Raw genomic sequence first — 20144 nt, forward strand, 5'->3', positions numbered from 1 at the left:
TCTCCTTGGTTAGTCTCCTGGGTGGCTGACTCCTCCTGAAGCTTAAAGAAGGAAGCTCGAACTTGTTCTATTTGGTGAAATACTTCTTGCTCTACTAGAGGCCCACAAACTAGATAGTTTCTGAGGCTTAGATACAGACTGACATCTAGGACCTGCTCCAAAATCTCTTCATCTCAGGGAAGCCAAAACTACTCCACCGCCTTCGACTAAGAAACATGAGATTCAAACACCGACGCCCTCGCGTCAAGATGACAAGTAGGCTGATATCTATTCTTCAAAGTCGGCTCCTTCTCATATCAAGGGCCAAATTTAGGAGACCCGATCAATAGCATCCTCAATTTGTCTCTTGTCTTAGAGTCGATCTCATCGAGACGGTGAGGATACAACCATCCATACTCCTTAAGGGGAGATGCCCCCTTAGCAACCGGCTCCTTTCCTTATTAGTAGGTCAATTCGGCATGGGCATCTTGAGCCTATTCGCCCCCTATTAGGACCTCTGTCTCCACCGATTGTCACCTCCCCCTAGAGCCTCAAGCTTGACACTCTGAAGGCCAACCCCTTCTTCTCGTACTGGGGACCCAATCATCAACATGGACGACTTTGGTCTCTGCCTCGACTACCCTTCTAGGCCCCTGATAGCTAACTTTCCTCAACTTCCTCCTCTTCTTGACTCGACCAGCCACAGGTGACGGTCCTACCAACTCAGTGGTCACATCAGCCGCCTGAGCATGAACTACTGTAACCTCCTTAAGGGCCAGATCATGGCAAGGACGTTTCACCGGCCTTATTGAGAGCCCTTCCTGCGCTCCAAAAGGTTCTGCTACAGACACCTCAGAAGTTTCCTCCAAACCAAGAGTCAACCTTGTCGCGCTCTAGTCGACTTTAGGCGTAGGCGACATGGGAGAGATGCCGAATACTCACAAAATGGAGTTATCAAGCAAGTCATCCTTCTTGCAGGAGTCGGTACACTTTGATCCTCTCCAGAGCTTGCCTCTCAGTACTTGATAGAGGCCCCGCTATCAAAGCCTCCTTCACAATTTCAGGCTAATTCGAACAACCCAAGTTGGACTCGTCCCCCGAGACCCAGACAAATTTCTTTTTTCAGTCCTTGTTTGACTCAGGAGGGTAGATGATAATATTGAATCTTCCCACTACCTAAAATTAGAAGTGGGCCTCACGCTTGTGCACATTGATGCTGACCAGATGAGAAAGCACATTCAGGGTCGGTTCCACCCTCAACCAATGATAGATGATGACGCACCCAACTATAGTTACGATTGAGTTTGGTTTCATCTACATCAGTGAAACCCCCAAAGCTGTAAATACATGGCGAGTGAAGAGGTGTAGGGGTAGGCACAAACTGTAGTCAAGATGTTTTATGTACAACGGAGCTCGACTCGCATCATGGTCAAAAAGTACCTACGACTTCATTGGCGCCGTCAGTTTGTAAGACCAAGGGATATCGAATTTCTAGTATAATGACCTCAATTGTGGCAGCATCACTTTCGAGTGGAACATCTCCAATTGACCCTGACGAGTGTTAAGAGCAAAAGATGTTATCAGAATATTCTTAGAAGGTCACTGGAAGAAGAAAAGTGACCGAAGTTCTCTTTTTGTAGTGATTTGAAGATTTTCAAAAACAAACAAATCTCTCCTTATAGCCACCGTACTTATAGACAGTTGGATCAAAAGATTTCTATATCCTAACGACCAGATCAGTTTCAACCTAACAGCTAAGATTAACTATGGCTTTCAAAATGTCCTCTTCAAAATCGAAGTAATGCATGCCTACCTTAAGTTGTCCGCAATTAGGCACGAACGGCAAAGAGGTTTCCTCTAACATAAGCCACATTACATCCAAGGGACTTTTCAGTCCATCATTAAATGCACCTCGTGACTAAGTAAATCCACAGTCTCATTTCACTCGGACCTAGCATATGCTGAGTCCAAGTGAAAGAGTCCAACTGTTATAACCCCTAAAAATTCTAAATATTAATCACCTCAGAGAAGTCGACACATGTCTTACATTCTGCCTAACAAAATCACCACACAACCAGCATAACATCCAACTCGACATGGCCGACTTGATAGGGAGACATCTCATGTAACCGAGTCAAAAAGTAATACTATTCAACCAACCTCTCAATTGAACACCAGCGATACAACTCTGCCTACTATTCAACCGACATCTCGCATAGCCAAGTAAAAAAATGGTACTTCTCGGCCTTGGACCTGAGGAGTCGAAAGACGACAGTTACCTCGAACTCCTTTCCAGCCGACAACTCTTGCATTAATTACCCTGACAACATCATCATTACCCTAGCCCTCATAGTCTTTATGATTCATCGGAACCAATCATCGCTAGGAACCTGTTTTCATTCCCACTATAAATGACTAGATGACTAACCTTCTGCAGCGATCAACACCTGGCACATGTCTGCCAACTCAACTGTCTAGCTGGACTCGGCCAAAGTTACCTTCTTGCTTCCTCAAACCCACTATAAAAGGAGTGGCACTGCATGAGATAATGCCCTCTGGCCTTTTTAACGTAACTAAGAGCTAACTCAATATTTTCCCACTCAAGATCATCTACTAATTTGATCGTCGAAGGAACAACCGGAGAACCTAACTCCTCCCTCTTATGAGTTTTTTCATGCGTAGGGAAGAACAACAAGCCCTAGAACCACTCATCAGAAGGAGTTAGAGGACCTAATTACTCCACAAACTCTCAGATAACTCTCTGTTTGATAACTGACATCAACAAAATCCCAACCCTTTCTTCCCTCCCTACTTTCAAATCTTCTTAGAATGTTATTTTAGTACCCTTACCAAAAGTTTGATGTTTGATAGACTCATTTAGTCAAGCGTCAACATTTATCAACACATGTTTTTGATGCATTCGAGTTTGTAAAATTGAGTATCCAAGTTTGTAAAATTGAGATCATTATTTCCAAAGCACTAATTAATTTGAGTGGTTGAGGTTCTTTGCCATCGATCCAAGTTGGAAGTACCCCCGATGCTCATCTATATATGGAGACATGCAAATAATCAGGTCATCAGAATAATTTGTTTAGTAGTGATGAGGAACTTTCTACCACAATATATCATTTCTTCATAGCATCAGGTCAAGTCATCTGAGTTCTACTGATTATATCTCACCACATTGGTGTTAGACCGTAGAGGGGGGTGATTAGGGTCTTATGTTAATCTAATCCGATTAAATACCAATTAAAATTAATTAACAAATATATTCTTGCAAGATAGATATACAAAAAGTTATGTGCAAGAATATGCAATATACACAATGAGATATATCCTATATGATGAATATATATGCAAGGATATATAAACAACACAAGGATAAATAATCTAAATAGGATAGTGGATGAAATGAATGAGCAATGCACAATTAGCGATATAAGATGAATGCAAAAACAAATACGCCAAAGACAAACTCAAACAAGCAATATGATCACGGAGTTCGGACCTTCCGTCCTACGTCTCCGCTCCCCACTCTCGGGGAGAAATCCACTATCAACCGGGTTTTCTACGTTCACCCGAACAACGTTTACACCTCACACTCGGTTTTCTAGCTAACCGAAAACTTTACAATCAATACACTATTGTAATCCCACTCTACACCCACTAAGTGTTGGACCTAGCCGTATCTCCCTCAAGTGCTCGGTTACAACCTCTCCCTAGGCTCGTCAATCGACGCCACTCCTCTTGGGACGATCCCCGACTCTCACCACACACTCCTCACTTGGTGTACAAGTGTATTACAAAATGAATCTCTCAATAAGTACAATATAACAAATGATTATTCTCAACTATGGATGAGAACACAATGAAAGCACAACTCAAAGTTACAATCTCTCACCGCACAACTATACTATGTATGTAAATACTAAAAGCTCAATGTGGGTGTGTGTAACAATGAGTAATATAAAATCAAATCTAAACTCAATATAAAACTAGCTTTAATAGAAATGATAATTAACAAATAATTATAAGTAAAAGCTAGAGTTGAGTTTAGGAAAACTTCTCTAGATCAAGATGGAGAGATGGAGATTTGAGGCCCAAACAATAAGATAATCTCCTCCACTTGTAAAAGCTAAAACTGCTTTAAACCAAACCCTTAAACAAGCTTAAACAAGCTTAAACTCTTTTTAAAACCCTTGTTTAAAAACTTCTTGGCTTTTTTGAAAACTGAGATCAAAGAGAGTATTTATATCCTCCAAAACCTAAGCTAAAAATCCCAAGTCAAAAGATAAAAACAGCCCCAGCAAACAGCTCAGAGAAATAGCCGTTGGAGTGCAACGGATCTATTGTCGATCGACCAAAAATTCTGTCGGTCGACCGATGGAGAGCAAAAACACGAAGACCATCTCTGGACCATCGTCGGTCGACCAGTGCGGTCGACCGATGGAGCTTTCGGTCGACCGGACCGGTCGACCGACCAACTCTCTACCGCATGCTGACGAAAAAATAAATGATCGGTCGACCGGTGCTGTCGACCGAAATCTGACACATGAAAAACCTGATTTGCTGATTTTAAAAAGCTGTTTAAAAATATCAAATAAATTCCAAAAAAATGTAAAACTTTGGAAAATGATTGTAGATATGATAATAAACATGCTACAGTGACTTGTTATCAGAAAGGACCTCCCAAATGAAAAATATCATCATTTTACAAAATAGTCCAAAACATGAAAATATGATATACTTGAATTTTGATGTTTTGACATAAACCAACTTTTGAAACTTTGTGAAATGTTTTTGTAGACTTAGTAAAACATGTATAAACTGATATTGAAGTCTACAAACTAAGAATACAATATTTTCACAAAATTGCATATTCTATGCAATGTTTTCAAAAACACAATAGAAAATATGAAGTATATAATTTCATATATATAATCATAAAAACTCAAAACACATGTATGTATATATTTAACTATATATATGCATTGAAACCAAAACTTATGTATATATATATATATAACTATATATATATACGAAGAAACCAATAAATGTGTGTGTATAGATATTGAGCTTAGAGTATATAACACACATAATATAAAATCTAAAACTACATTACCCAATCAATCTTGATCTTCAATTAAGCTTGACTTGGTACACTTGCGGATGAAGCTTGAACTTGATCTTTAACTTGAATTGTATAGGCTTCAACCCGACATTCCGCCAACCTCCTTTGGATATCATCGTTGAAGCGCAATCCATCCAACCTCCAATTACGTTGTTTGTCTACAATACATAGGAATACACAAACACTAGACAAACAACATTAGTAGTAAATTATTTGTAAATCATCATCAAAACAAGAAGGCCAACAATTGGCACATGACAACCTTCCTTTATTCTTATATTAAAAGCCTGTTTGGCAACTGGACTAAATTGGGTTTTCAAATGGTTCTTTTAAGAACCAGTTTAGTTGTGGACTAGCTCCCCAATAGTCCACAAGCAAATTGGTGTAAGCCCCAAAATATAAACTAAAAGGAACTAAGCTATTTCTAGCCTAGTGTTTACCAATCAAAAAGCAGTCTCAAAAGTACACTAAGATTAGACTTGGCCCATTTTTACAAAGTTGCCAAACAAGCCCTAATAATTGGATCTAAGCTCTCCCATCGGAAGATGTATTTTAGAACCTTCTATCGGATAAAAATAAATAACTCTAAAGTTTCATTAATTTGTGAGGTCTGAAGTTATAACTTCAAAATACATCTCAATGCACATCAACTCTGTGTTGGATGCTCAAGAGATCCGCAGACCCTTGCCACGTCTTGTCTTGTTAAGGTCCAACTAATTTTGTTCCAATTTTAAATGCAATTAGATTTCGGCTGATCAAGTTCATAGTAAGGGCAAGCCAATATTGGTTTGTAGAGACAAACACGGATGTGCATTTACCTCACAAAGAAAACGCAACGAGTAATCATGGTTCAACAAGATGCCTACGTCCACAACCAGCGAGATCGACAATCCACTATTTATCAAGTGGTTACAACTAGGGGGCACCCGGCCCCGGGCGTGCCAGGTGCCCGGCCCCGGGCCGGGCCCCGGCCCGGCCAGGCCCGGGCAAAACCCGGGTCCGGGCTCGGGCCCGGCCCGGGCCCGGAACAGTGCCCAAATTGGGCAACTCTCTTATACAATCTTATACTATCTCATACTAATATACTATCCTATAATCTTTTGTATTTTCTAATACTTCCAACAAATGGCTTCTGGGTCTGATTATGAAGAGCAACATGCAACTCCTACCGATCCAGAGATGAGTCCTCCTACAACAACTCCTCCTCATCCTACCGGTGTTAATCCTGAATCTGGTGGCGACGAATCTACGGCACCAAGAGCTCCAAAAAGGCCGAGGTCTGATGTATGGAATTTTTTTGAGAAGATAGACGTCACCAATGATGAACACGGTAGGATCATCTCTCAGAATGCAAAATGTGCGTTGTGCGGCTAGATATTCAAAGCTCATCATAAGAGCGGCACTAACCATCTCAAACGGCATATTGAAAAACACAACAAAGGATATTCAAAGCTCATCATAAGAGCGGCACTAACCATCTCAAACGGCATATTGAAAAACACAACAAAGGCTAAAATCTACAAGGTGATATCCGGCAGTCTATGCTTTTCCAATCATCCTCTTCAGGTACCCTCGGCAGTTGGAATTATGACGCTGCCCGAGCCCGAAAATGCGTAATCAGGTTTATTGTTCTTAAAAACCTTCCTTTTAAATTAGTAGAAGATGATGAATTTGAAGATTTGTTTAGAGATGGTTTTTATCCTGCATTTACAAAATTTTCTCGTCAAACCTGTCAACGTGATATTTTAAAATATTATGTTGAGGAACAGGGAAAAATAATTTCTTATTTTAAAAATTTAAACTGCAAATTTTCTTTAACTTCTGATATTTGGTCATCTAGAGTGCAAACTGGTTATTTATGTATAACAGCACACTGGATTGATGAAAGTTGGAAAATGTTTAAAAGAGTTGTTTCTTTTATTGCAATTGAAGAGTCACACACTGGTATTAATGTTGCAAATTTAATTGTTGAAGAACTTATGAAACTAGAAATTGATCAAAGAATATTTACTCTTTCACTAGATAATGCAAGTAATAATAATGTAGCTGTTGATTTTCTGAAAATAACTTTGTCATTGCCATGTCATGGTGAGCTTTTTCATGTTAGATGTATCTGTCATATTTTAAATTTAATTGTTCAAAGTGCATTTTCTGAAATTAAACCCATGATAGAAAAAGTTAGAACAGTTACTAATATGCATAATGCTTCTGAAATGAGAATTAAAAGATGGAAACAATGTTGTAAAAGAAAAAATTATAAGCCTAGACTAATTCCAAAAGATGTTGACCATAGGTGGAATTCCACCTATGCAATGTTATCTGTAGCAATAGAATATAAAGAAATTATAAATGATTTTATAAATTTTTATGCTTCTAGTTCTAGCTCTGGTAGTGCTTATGGAATAACTGAAGATGAATGGACAGTTATATGTAAATTAAATGAGATGTTACAAGTTTTTTATGATGCTACTATGTTATTATCTGGTTGTTATTATCCAACTATTACTTTAGCTGCTTTACAAATTTTAAATATTCAAAAATTTTTTGCAAAATATCGTATGGATGATACTTTTGGAAATATAATTTTTCAAATGGAGAGTAAATTTAATAAGTATTTTAGGCCTATTCCTCATATTTTTGGTATTGGTGTTCTTATTGATCCATGCTTGAAGGAAATTGGCCTTCGAAGTTTGTTACAATCATTGTATGGTGGACAGATTATAGACTTAGATGATGGATCCACCCTTACTGCTACTACTCATTATTTAGCTATTAGAAATTATTTTCAAACCTTATATGATGAGTATGCAGCTAGATATGGTGTAGCTACACAACAGTCTTCAGCTTCGGCACCTTCAGCTTCGAGCACAGGTCGAGGTAAAAGTGTAAGTTTTGATAGGTATGCAATGGTAGCTGAACTAACTGGTGGATCTGGAACTTCATCAGGATTAGAGGTTTCTGAAATAGATGAATATTTATCTGCTTCCTTAGTTAAATGTCAAGGAAATGCTTTAGATATTTTGCAATGGTGGAAAGTATATGGATCAGTTTCATTTCCTATACTTTCCACCATGGTTCGTGACTTATTATCAGTGCAGGTTTCGACTGTAGCTCGGAATCCGCTTTCAGCACAGCAGAACGTTTGATCGACGACCACAGGACATGCTTAGATCCGTATACTGTACAAGCGGTGATGTGCTTACAGGATTGGTGGAGATACGAGAAGCGAACACAAGGCATCGAACGGATTGCTATGATTGAAGATAAATTTGAAGAGTTGGGACTAGCAGATAGATATAATGATTAGATAATATTCATAAAATTGTAATTTTTATTTCTTAGCTTTAAATTTGAATTAAATTATTTTGAAAAAAGTTACAAATGATAGTGATATGGGTGAGTAGGTGCCAACCTAGTTGGGATGTACTCATCTATTGTGATGCGACGAATTTTGAAATAAATTTATACTTGTAAAGGATTTACCGATTATTAATAAAGAAGTTATTTTTATAATTTTTTGTACTTGTAATTTATATCATTTCATTTCAAGTTATTAATTAAATTTATGACATTTTTTATAATAATTTATGATTTATGGTTTTGTTAAAATTTTAAAAAAAAAAATTTATAAAAAAAAACAAACCGGGCCGGCCCGGTGTCCGGCCCGCTCAGGCCCGGGCCCGAGCCCGGGTCCGGGCTTGGGTTTTGCCCGTCCCGGGCCCGGTTTCCAGGGCCGGGCCGGGCCGGGCCGGGCCGAATGGACAGCCCTAGTTACAACGAAAACGGAGAAGATTAGAAACTCTAATCTCTATCCCTTACAAAGCCAAAATAAATATCAATTTTTCTTGTCAAAGATACATAGAGAAATCCTAGACAATCTTTATTTATAGCCTACGCATAAAATTTCGTTTGCCGTTAAGAATTTTTGTTTTGAATAACTTAAAAGAAGATGCCACTAGTAGAAAAACGAGCAACCTAGACGGAAATTTCCATTTAGGTTGCTTCATTTCCCGTCTAGGTTGGTGCACCTAGACAAAATTTCGTCTACTTTGCTCCGTCTAGTCTGATTCCGTCTAGGTTGGGGCAAACTAGACGGAATTCCGTCTAGGTTGACCAACTTAGACAAAAATCAACCTAGACGGAAATTCGTCTAGGTTGCCAACCTAGACGGATATCCGTTTAGGTTGCCCACCTAGACGAAAATCAGTCTAGGTTTCTAACCTAGACGGAAATTCGTCTAGGTTGGCTACCTAGATAGAAATTCCATCTAGGTTGATATTTTTCAAGCAAAAAAAATTATTTACAATTTTTAGTTCCCTGTACAATTTCATTATACACATGAATACATCCAAATATAACCAAAATTCATAACAATTCCATTCATAACCAAATATAATTAAATCCAACACAATACACAGATCCAACCATCCAATCCAAAATATACATCAACCAATTCCGTCCAATATATACATGTATGGTGTAATTTTTGATCTCCCGAAATAGGGATTTCAATTGTATTGATAAGAATAGCTTATTACAAACTAATGAATCGAAATTATAACAGAAACGGAGGGAAGGCCTCCTTGTTTAACGTGGGGACTTTAGTAGCTACAGGACGCCTCGCTCAGTTCTCGCACCGAGTCTGCTTCCCTTGGACGATTCGACCGAGGTTGCTGGTGAGCTTCAATACACGATAGAAGCACGTGCTAGTCGAGTTCGAGTTTCTGAGTTCGATGGCGATTAGGGACCGAAGCTTGGAGAGGATGCTACAGTGCAAAGGTCATGCAAAGAGCTTGTTGTCAACTCCGTCGAGAGTTGAGAGCTATGGTTCAGCTAACTGATTGAATTAATCACTTAACTATGAGCCAACCAAACTACTGAACCCCTTCTCCATGGCCGGAAGAAGTTCTTAAATAGAGGAGAAGACGGCGTGGCCACTCCTTGAATTATGGGATATGGCCATGTACTATTGGGAGATACTCCTCACTTCACTTGTACCGTAAGCGGCTATTTGAGGGGCTCGGAGCACTGTACTTCGGAAAATGGGAAGGTCCACTCCTAGTACGTTGATACTGTCGGCCTGCGTGATATCGAGTGAGTCCTGGCAAGTTCGTCGATTGCTTGGCGGCTTGTTTGGTCGTTCAGGCGAGCCTTGGCTGCTTGATCGAACTTGACTCGTGCAGGCGAGTTAAGTACAACAGCGGTGTCCAACAACTGCAAGGATTTGACTAGCCACTAGTACTGCGAGTGGCCACTTGAAGGACTTGGAGTAGTGTGCTCTTTCCTTTCATGTCGCGGAAAGTGGGAAGGCCCATCCCTGTACGTGGTGTAGCGGCTGCCAAGTACTTTGGCGAGCTTACCGTTTGTAAGCGAATTCGACTCTTAACTCATGCAGGCGAGTTAAGTCAGCAGGCGCGTCTGTGGTCACCCGATGTAGGCGAATTTGGTGATCGCGTGGCCTTAGCTCGCGCAAGCGAGCCAATCCCTTGGGTGAGCCTAATTTCTAAGCTGTGCGGGTGGCTTGAATATGCTGGCGGATTTCGCGTTTTGTCCGTAAAGGTAATTTTTACCGTCTACAATACATCCAACAACATATACACTAGCAATATACATGAATAAGATAGGATACACGACATGAATAAAAGTATAGTGTTATAACAAATAAAACTGTTTATTGTATTAAAAAATTAAAAAAACCTCAGCTATCGTCGTCAATGTTTGATAACATATTAAACTAAAATGAATTTATAAATATAAGGAAAAATAAGGTATCTGAGTGTTGTTCTACCTAGTGCCAGAATTATCACCAATCGAGCTTATGATCCGTATGATACCACCATACGCACTATGGGGAATCACATCGCCTAAATATTGCATAACGTACCCCATGAGATCGTCCATCCAGTTGGCCATCATTGCAACTCTACTCATCTCATTAGTCACCTGAATATGCAGCTCCGAGTCAATCTTGTCAAACAAATATGTAGAGATACGTACGATAAATAGCATACCCTGGAAACTGCTTGGGGCTGCTCTCATTATTGTAGATGGCATGAAGGATGATGTGAATAATCTCATGCCTATGTCGGGTGAAGCTCCAACATCATGCAGAGGATATTATCCTCTCCTATTATTAGGGAGAAATAAATATTAGATTTTGCTCTCGAATTTAATAATGTTAAACAAATATAAATAGAAACATAGTATTCAAATTGATTCGATTTTTTATCATCCATACCTATTATGACCCATTAGGCTTTGAGTAAGAGTAATGTTCTCCTCTACAGAAAGCATGTGAGGGTCTGGCTTGCCTTGTTCCTCCTCCTGTGACATGAACACAGATGCAGCCTCCTTGGATGTAGCCTCAAATCCCTCCTAAAGTACAAATATATAGTTAATTCAAGGTAAAGACCGTATTATTTGTGTTCTCATTTTATCATAATATTAACAATGAAATAGAGTTAATAATACTACGATAGATATATATAAATCTCACCATCAACTCAAAGATTAGCCTTGATCTTATCCCAATTCTTCTTCTCACCCCTATATCTATCACGGAAAGTATCATACGCCGCTTTTGCCTTCAAGTGTATTGACATTTTTGATTTTCCCTGTCATATTATAAATTTATGAGATTTCATAATCATACTAAGCATTAAGATCATTTAAAGCTTTAAATGATATATACTGTATCCTGACAATAAACATCCTCCAGATTAGCATAGGAGTGTGCCCCCAAGTGGTGGTCATGTAGCTTCTTTCTTCTATTCCCTGACCCTTTCGTGGATTTATTCTTTAAAAAAATATATTTTAGTAAATATGTAATGAAATAATATCTTAAAATTATAAAGTAGTTTTCATGAAACTAACTTTGGTGACATTGATATCCCAATACATGAGGAGAGTTGTGAAATGAAGCTTGTCAACTCGGTCATCGAGGTTTAAAAACCTTTGCCAGTCCTCCTCATACATGTCATAGGTTTCGTGTTTGATCTCATGCCTCCATTATTTGAGGACTGCTTCAACCTTGACATTAAACACATAATTTCAAGCCCCCTCAAAGTATACAAAGTTAGATATATGCACTACTATATTCCTAACCCGTCCGAGAAGGACAAATCCAATAATTATGAGTTTCAATATCAATTCTTTATTCATATAAAATAAAATAAACAATCATTTCTATGAGAAAAATTCGTCTCCTACCCAAATATGAGTTATCTATCTTATATTATAAGTTCAAATAATTGGCTGTAATTATTGGACGGAAGTCTAGGGATATCGTTATTTTTCATTCACCTAAATTGGATTATAACACATTATTAAAAATTATAATGTGTTATATATCTCTCTATTTTTTGAACTTAATCCAATATGAAAAAGAAAAATTCAAGTTTTAGTCGCAATACAATTATTTCCAATTACATATGAGCCACAATAATATGTACAAAAGATGAAAGGAGCAAGAAAGTGCTAGAGAAAAGAAAGGAGGTAACCTAATAGTAGCAAACAAGATGGTTTCCATTGGAATATTTTAGAGGTGCACACACAACTTGTCCGTTTATGTGGGACAAGCAATCTCAATAAAATCATGGAAATTACAAGCTCATGAGAAATACAGAAGCTAACAAATATGAGGTGCACAATTAGATATGTACACAAATTAAATGGTACACATACATAACTACAATAAGTTAACAAGGAAAGGCTAAGACCTGCATAATGAAAGAATCTGATATATCCACAAACTAAACGGTAAACCATGCATACCTATAGCAAGGTAACAAAATTGTTACAACTATATATATATATGAATGTGGCTTCTTCACTTGTCCCAACTATATATCTACGTCAAAGAACTTAACTTTTTAGTGGAAGGACCAAGTTTTTTCCCTCCAAACTCAAGTTGCAATCAAGAAGGTAATTGGTAAGAAAGAGTTCCTTAGAGAAGAATGCAAAAAATTAAAGCTTAGAAAGGAAATTAAAGGAAAATTGAGGGACAAAGGAAATGAATTGAGGAGATGAGTTGTATTTGAGAGAGAAAGAGAATATTGTGTCGTTGGAGAGTGTATTTTGGAAGTGAGTTTAATTGTGTTTATTGTGTTGTTTGTGATGTTAGCTCTAATACTTGTGATCAAAATGTGGATTTTCATTATCATTTGTATGGGTTATGTAAAGCTTGTGCAAGCTTGTTCTTATGTAATGTTGACAACTTATTTTGTAAAGCAAGTGTTATCTTATAATAACTTAATACGTATAACATCTTTGTTATAATGTCTCAAATAATATAAATAGACCAAAGTGCACATTTCATGAGTACAACACTACCAACATGAATACACACCATAATTTGTCACAATAACATAACATATCATAATAAATTGTCACAATTGAAAGACCAAGAAATTGAATACAACTGAAAGATTAAAATGCATGACAATTGCTAGATTAAGATGCATGGCAATTACTTAACATACAATGAACTCAAAATAGCTAATCAAACACAAACATTGCTAGATTAAGATGCATGGCAATTACTTAACATACAATGAACTCAAAATAGCTAATCAAACACAAACATTAGGAAGACGAAGAACTTTTTATGGGTTTAACATACAATGAACTCAAAATAGCTAATCAAACACAAACATTAGGAAGACGAAGAACTTTTTATGGGTCACATAAACTATTTAACTTCACATGAGTTTAGCATTTTATGCCCCTTGATATATACCAATCGGATAACTGATTACCTAATTAGTTCTCTCTTACAAGTCATCTCTAAAGTGAAATGAATTGAACTTTTCACCATACAATATTTTAGATATGAGAAACATAAAAAAGCTAATAAAAAGAATCCAACTTTCTTCCATCCATCAATTCACCCCCTATACTCTTCTTCACTCACTAAGGAATACTAGTGTCTCCATCACCCATAACAAATGAACATAAATAGATAACAAAGGAATGCAAATATGCTAGAATTGTCAGATCTGATCTACGAGATTCTGAGATCCAAACGCAAGAACTGATCAAAATCGTCAGATTTGATCCTTCTACTTCAGATCAGATGTCAAGCCAAGAAAATGTCGAAAAATATCTTACCGAATGAGAGATCTTGAGATCTTGCTCTCGAGGATTTTTCTCAACCTCTAGGAGACCGAATGAGAGAGGCGAGGTGGGTCGGCGAGGGACTAGGGTACGACGAGGGATGAGGGCACGGCGAGGGACGAGAGTACGGCGAGGTGATCGTCAAGGGGATGGGAGAATGAGGCCTTTTTTGAGGCGATTTCAATCAACGGAAGGTGGCGGGGTAGGTCGCGCGAGAGAGAGAGGGGACGTGGAAATTTGTGAAGGGGGATTTTTCGTGGGGGGGGGGGGGTGGAGGGGGATTTTTCATGAGGGGGGGATTTTTGCGAGGGGTAAATTTGGGAACGGGCATGCTGGCTGTGGGATTAGGTTTAGGGTTTTGTTTTTATAAAGATCAACCTAGAAGAAATTTCTGTCAGGTTGCAACTAGACAATTCTTCTAGGTTGCAACCTAGACGGGATTTCTGTCTACGTTGAGTTTTTTAATTTTAATTATTTCATCTAGGTTGGCATTCTAGATGGAAATTTCCATCTAGAATGCCTCAAACTAGACAAAAAATTTTCGTCTAGTTTGCCTCAACCTAGACGAAATTTTTTTCCGTCTAGTTTGGCTGTTTCTCTACTAGTGTGCCTTTGTAGAATAATACCTACGCATAAAATAAAATACACTGAATATGATTGGGTAAGAATAATGACATATTGGGCCTAGAATTTAGATAACTAACTTCACTATATTTAGGATACTAATATAGTGTGAGCATCTCTGCTTTCTTTTCAATTTTTTTGTTGGCTAAAAAATAAAATGGCTTATATAATAATATAAATTCTGAATAATTACAATTTTATTTAAATGAATAAATTATAAAACTGTATATAAATAACTGTATGATTAATTATAGTTTGGATAATTATTATAATAATATTATACTTGGCATAATTATAATACTATTAGTAACTACATTTTAATTTAATAATTAATTTATCATACTATAAGTAAATAATTTACTAAATTGTATAATTATTAAATTAAAGTGTAATTTATTAATTCAAAAATACTATTAAAATTATTATACTATTAATACTATTACAATTACAACAAAAGCAAATTGTTTTTCATACTATTATCAAATTTTTAAAAGGCTAATAAGATATAAGGTAACAGGTAGCCCTCCATAAGAGGTAAAACCCAAAGTTATAGGTATAAGCCTAATGAATCTTTGTTATTTTTACTTTTTATAGAACTTAAAATTTTATGTGAAGATAAATTAGGGATAAATTTCAAATTTTCTATTAAATAACATAATTAAATAATTAAATAATAGTGTGACCAAAGGTTTTGAAAAAGTGAGGAAATGTATAATTAATAAGAGGTTATATATAATTAGTGAATAATTAATTACAATTAATGATATATTCGAGAATTATCAAATTTAAAGGGGTAAAAATGAAAATCAAAAGTTTTGACACGGCAATCCTCTTTTATATGTAGTGTAGATTTATAAAAAGTTTAGAGTGTTTGTTGCAAATTTTATAAATTTTTAGGGGTTATTTGTAGGTTTTTAATGTGTTTATAGGTTTAAAATTTTCAACGCAGTTTTTACAAATTTTGAATTTTTAGAGGCGTATTTGTAATTTTTAAAACTTACGAGATACTTTCTCTAAAGTCAAAAATTTTTAGTTTCTAGCTAGCATATGTTTTTTAGATTTCTCACTGCATTTAAATAAGTAAAATTTATAATTTTAATGATATTTTAATAAAATTTTGAATTTGTATGGGTGTTTTTGCAATTTAAAAAACTTGAAGGATTTTTTATACAAAGTCCAAAAACTTTTAGGTGCTGGCTAGCATACGTTTTTTTATTTCTCTGCGAACTGAAATAATAAAGGATTTGAATTATATAAAACGTATCTCATTTATCCAATAACATGTTAAGTCTCATTATGAATAGGATAAATCATTTAGGGGGTGTTTGTTTCACCCCTTTTTATGGAATAGGACTAGGAATTGAATCTGACAGGGGAAAAATCGTAAATAAAAGATTTTTTATGAATCCTATTCCTGAGTTTGGTTGACAACAAATTTATAGATTTCGAAATCTATAAAGTTGAAAAAATATGATGATTTTATAGAAACCCAAATCCTAATGATTTGGGAGGATTGGAGGGTTTATATAAAGTTGGATTACATTTTTTCATGTTATTAAACAAACATAGAAAGGAAAAAAAAAAAGATTCCATAAATCCATAAACTTGTCTTAAATTTTTTATGGATTTGGTAGGAATCCATAAAAAATCAGATTCTTAATCCTATTCGTGTCCACTATTGAACCAAACACCCCCTTAATTAACAATTTAAAGAATATAGGATAATTAAAACAGATTAGGATAACGATGTAATATTCAAAAAATTTAAGGGTAATATTAAACAATAGAAAGATTTTTTCGAACTCGTACTTTAAAAAAGAGTATACGATTTATATGAAAATAACATTTACTTTTTACATAGATTAATTGAAAATCATCTTTTACTTTTTTTTATTATAGGGACCACCTTTTAGCTGCTGTTTGGTTGCAACTATCACACAATTCGCTATCGCTACTTAAATTTTTGGCCCTCTTCCACAGATACCCTCAGCGCCACTATCTTTATCTAATCTCATCTCCCCTCTCCTCTCTCCCGTAGCTTTCCTCTGCTTTCACCTCCACCTTTCTCTCCCCTCATGCCTCATTGCCATCTTCTCTCCTTCAAATCCTATCTCCTCCATCTCCGAAATCAACCATCAACTCTTCATCTCCAAAAACCTCCATCGCCTTCGCCATCTTCTCCACCGCCAATCTCCTCCCCTCCTCTCTTCCAACCCTAATCCTTGGATGCTGTGATGAAGTATGATTTTCCGTCAAGTGCTGTACATGTGAGAGTGCTAAGGGTATTTATGGAAGAGAGCCAAAAACTTAAGTGGCAATCACCAAAATGTGTGGCATTGCAGCTATGACATCAATTAAAGGTTATTTCCATTGAAAAAAAGTAAAAAGGCCGTTTCCATCAATTTGGATAAAATTAAATGTAAAAACCCCAAAGTTAATTCATTATAATCTATAATTAATTTATATTTGCATCTGGTTCGGATTATCTATAATTTTGATTGTATGGAATGCTTACAATTAGTTTGGTGAGCTAATATTATGGGCATATTCAAGTGGGTCCTATAATTAAAAGTATTTTCATATCATTAAGATAATTCCCTTAACATTATTTATGGGGCCCACTGGACAAAGAGTTTTAGTTGACAAGTTATAGGTAATTTCTGCAATCAAGGATGTAGAGAATCTGCCAGTTTCCATCCGTCTACAAAACGACTCGAGAAAATGAAAATATGTATTCAAAACCCAATCCGAGCAAATACAATTAAATGTTAAACAATAAAAGAATTCATTATTTACCTTCACACCTACAAAAATTCCACTCCCTTAAAAGTCGATCGAAACCTTCAAAATCCTAAAAAAGAATAAGACACCGAAAAAAAAAATCATTGAATTCATTTTTACACATCAGACTTTCATAGCTTCCGCAGCTTCTTAGAAGGGTGAGGGCTCTGCACCTCCTCCCCATCCTCCACCCCCCAGAACTCCACCACCGCCGGCAAATTCAGATCAAAATCCCGAATACTCGAACCCAAACCTGAGCCCGAAACTGATAGGCTCGAAGAGCTGTCCCAATAATGGCACCTCTTGTGCCCCCCAAGCGCCTGCCCCGTCGCAAAACTCCTGTAACAGACACTGCACTGGTGCGCTCCTCCGCTGCCTGTGCTTGACCCGGAATGCACAGGCATGACACGGGTCAGTTGGAGCCCGGTTGGGGGCCTTCGGTGGCTAGACTTGTGGCCACCGAGAGCTTGGTAAGATGAGAACGCTTTGCCGCAGATGGTGCACTTGAAGGAGAGGCTCATGGCGTCGTCGGAGGATGAGGATCGGCAATCAGTTTCCTTGGAGGCGAGAGTTATGAGGCAGAGAGCGAGGAGTCCGTCTTGGGAAGTGAGAGCTTTGAGGTCCATGAAAAGAGCTAAGAGAGAAAATTAGTGTTTGATTATGTGATTGCTAAGTGAATTAATTTTTGAGGGTTGGCTAATGTTGATGGATGTGTCGAATGAGATAAGAGGATATATATATATATATATAAAGAGAGAGGGGTGAGGAGCTGAGAAAGTTCGGAGGTGAGTCTAAAGTTCAGAAAGTAGTAGAGAGAGGGAGAGAGTTGAGGAGTGGCGGCAGTGGATTGAGTTTAAATAATGGTTTCAGGAGAGGGTCAATGTTAAAAATGTGCGTGTGCAAATTAAGAGAGAGAGAGAGAGAGAGAGAGTGTGCGTTGAAAGTTCTTTTGGGGAGTCAAAGGTACTGACTGACTCAGCACCATCTTGTTGAATTGTTTTGGGGGGTCGTAAGAGGTGGTTGACCATTTCTCTAGTGGTCCTTACTAATGTTCTTGGTTCTATTTTTTTCCCCCTTTAAAAATGAAAATGATGGGAGAATTTAATATAGAGTTCTTTAAAATAATGTTTAAGGTTTATATATATGGACTTAATTAGTTAACTAAATAAGATTGCTTTTCGTTGTATCTTGCCCTTTAGTTCTAGGCTAAATGTATGTATAGCTTAGAAAGTCATATCTTAAACTTATTAGCTATTTGGTATGTGTTCACTTGTAAAAATTGTAAAAATAGTAAACGTTGTATGTAAATATCGTTGCCTGCAACGTGTGTTGTGGGAAATTAATCTCAAATCTATTGGTTGAATATCTAAATATTAATTGTAAAAAGATATATTTTGAAATCCAAATTCAGTCTTCGATTATAATTAGCTGCAAAAGTTGAGTGATTTGCTTTTGTTTACAAGAAATATATTTTCATTGTATATTAGTGTATGTTAACGTGTGGTTGTAATATGATCTACTGTTTATTAGGTTGAGTCAACTACATGTCATAAATATTTCTCTTAATCCTTATCTCAAGGTAATAAAAATATAACTCGTTCAAGAGGTTTATACCTCGTGCACAAATCACACATATGCTCGAGCACACTTACGCAACATAAATTCAAAATCGTACATGAAGGTGAAGTAGATAGAAAGGAATTGGACCTGGTTGGAAGTTACCAACCTTCTGGAATAAAGCCAGGCAACTTAATAATGTGTCATCCATGCAGAGAATACGTGTTGGCATATTACTTAAAAATATGGTGAGGTTGAGATAGTCGATTTGGCATTAATTGGTTAGGTTTTGTATTAGTCAAAAGTAATTTGTAGATTCATGCAAACAGATTTTTTATGAACAAGCTTTATACGTCGATGACTCCTGTTAACTAGAAGTAAAGATTTTCAATTCGCTTCTCTCAGATAGTGGTTAGAGAGTTAGCTTGAATAATTACCTGAAATAAAGCAAATAATGTATGCTATAGTGTAATAGTGTTAGTTTCTCAAGGAAATGAAAGAGCTTTATGTTTCACGTGTGGAGAGGAAAAGAAATAGAGAGACTTTTCATAGCTTCAACATTCATCATATTATATACATTTAGGGTCCTTTCCCCTAGAAATCATCTAAAGATTATGGCCATTTTATAGAACTCACATTTTAATTTTAATTTAATCATAAATCACTTTTAAAGTGGGGTGTTGTTCCTGTTGCGCACCGTGCGGAAGCGTGCTCGACAACCAAACGAGTCGGTGAACGATGAGAGAAGAAAACCAAAACCAAACACAAACGAGTCGGTGAACGATGAGAGAAGAAAACCAAAACCAAACACGAGTGCAATTCACAAAATAACGATCAAAATCACACACAAACCAAACACGAGTGCAATTCACAAAATAACGATCAAAATCACACACAAACACAGGAATTTACGTGGTTCGACAATTGCCTACGTCCAAGGGGAGAGGATGGGGAGATT

The 20144-nt window shown here is 36.8% G+C and overlaps 1 protein-coding gene across 1 annotated transcript; it reads right to left on the minus strand.

Moving 5' to 3' along the window:
• LOC109822608 (zinc finger protein ZAT6-like) lies at positions 17651–18379 on the minus strand. Its single transcript, XM_020388841.1, has one exon. It carries the CDS (start codon positions 18253–18255, stop codon positions 17761–17763), a length of 495 nt encoding a protein of 164 aa, XP_020244430.1. The 5' UTR covers positions 18256–18379; the 3' UTR covers positions 17651–17760.

The sequence above is a fragment of the Asparagus officinalis genome, chromosome 8 (genome assembly GCF_001876935.1).
Source record: "Asparagus officinalis chromosome 8, Aspof.V1, whole genome shotgun sequence".
Taxonomy (NCBI): domain Eukaryota; kingdom Viridiplantae; phylum Streptophyta; class Magnoliopsida; order Asparagales; family Asparagaceae; genus Asparagus; species Asparagus officinalis.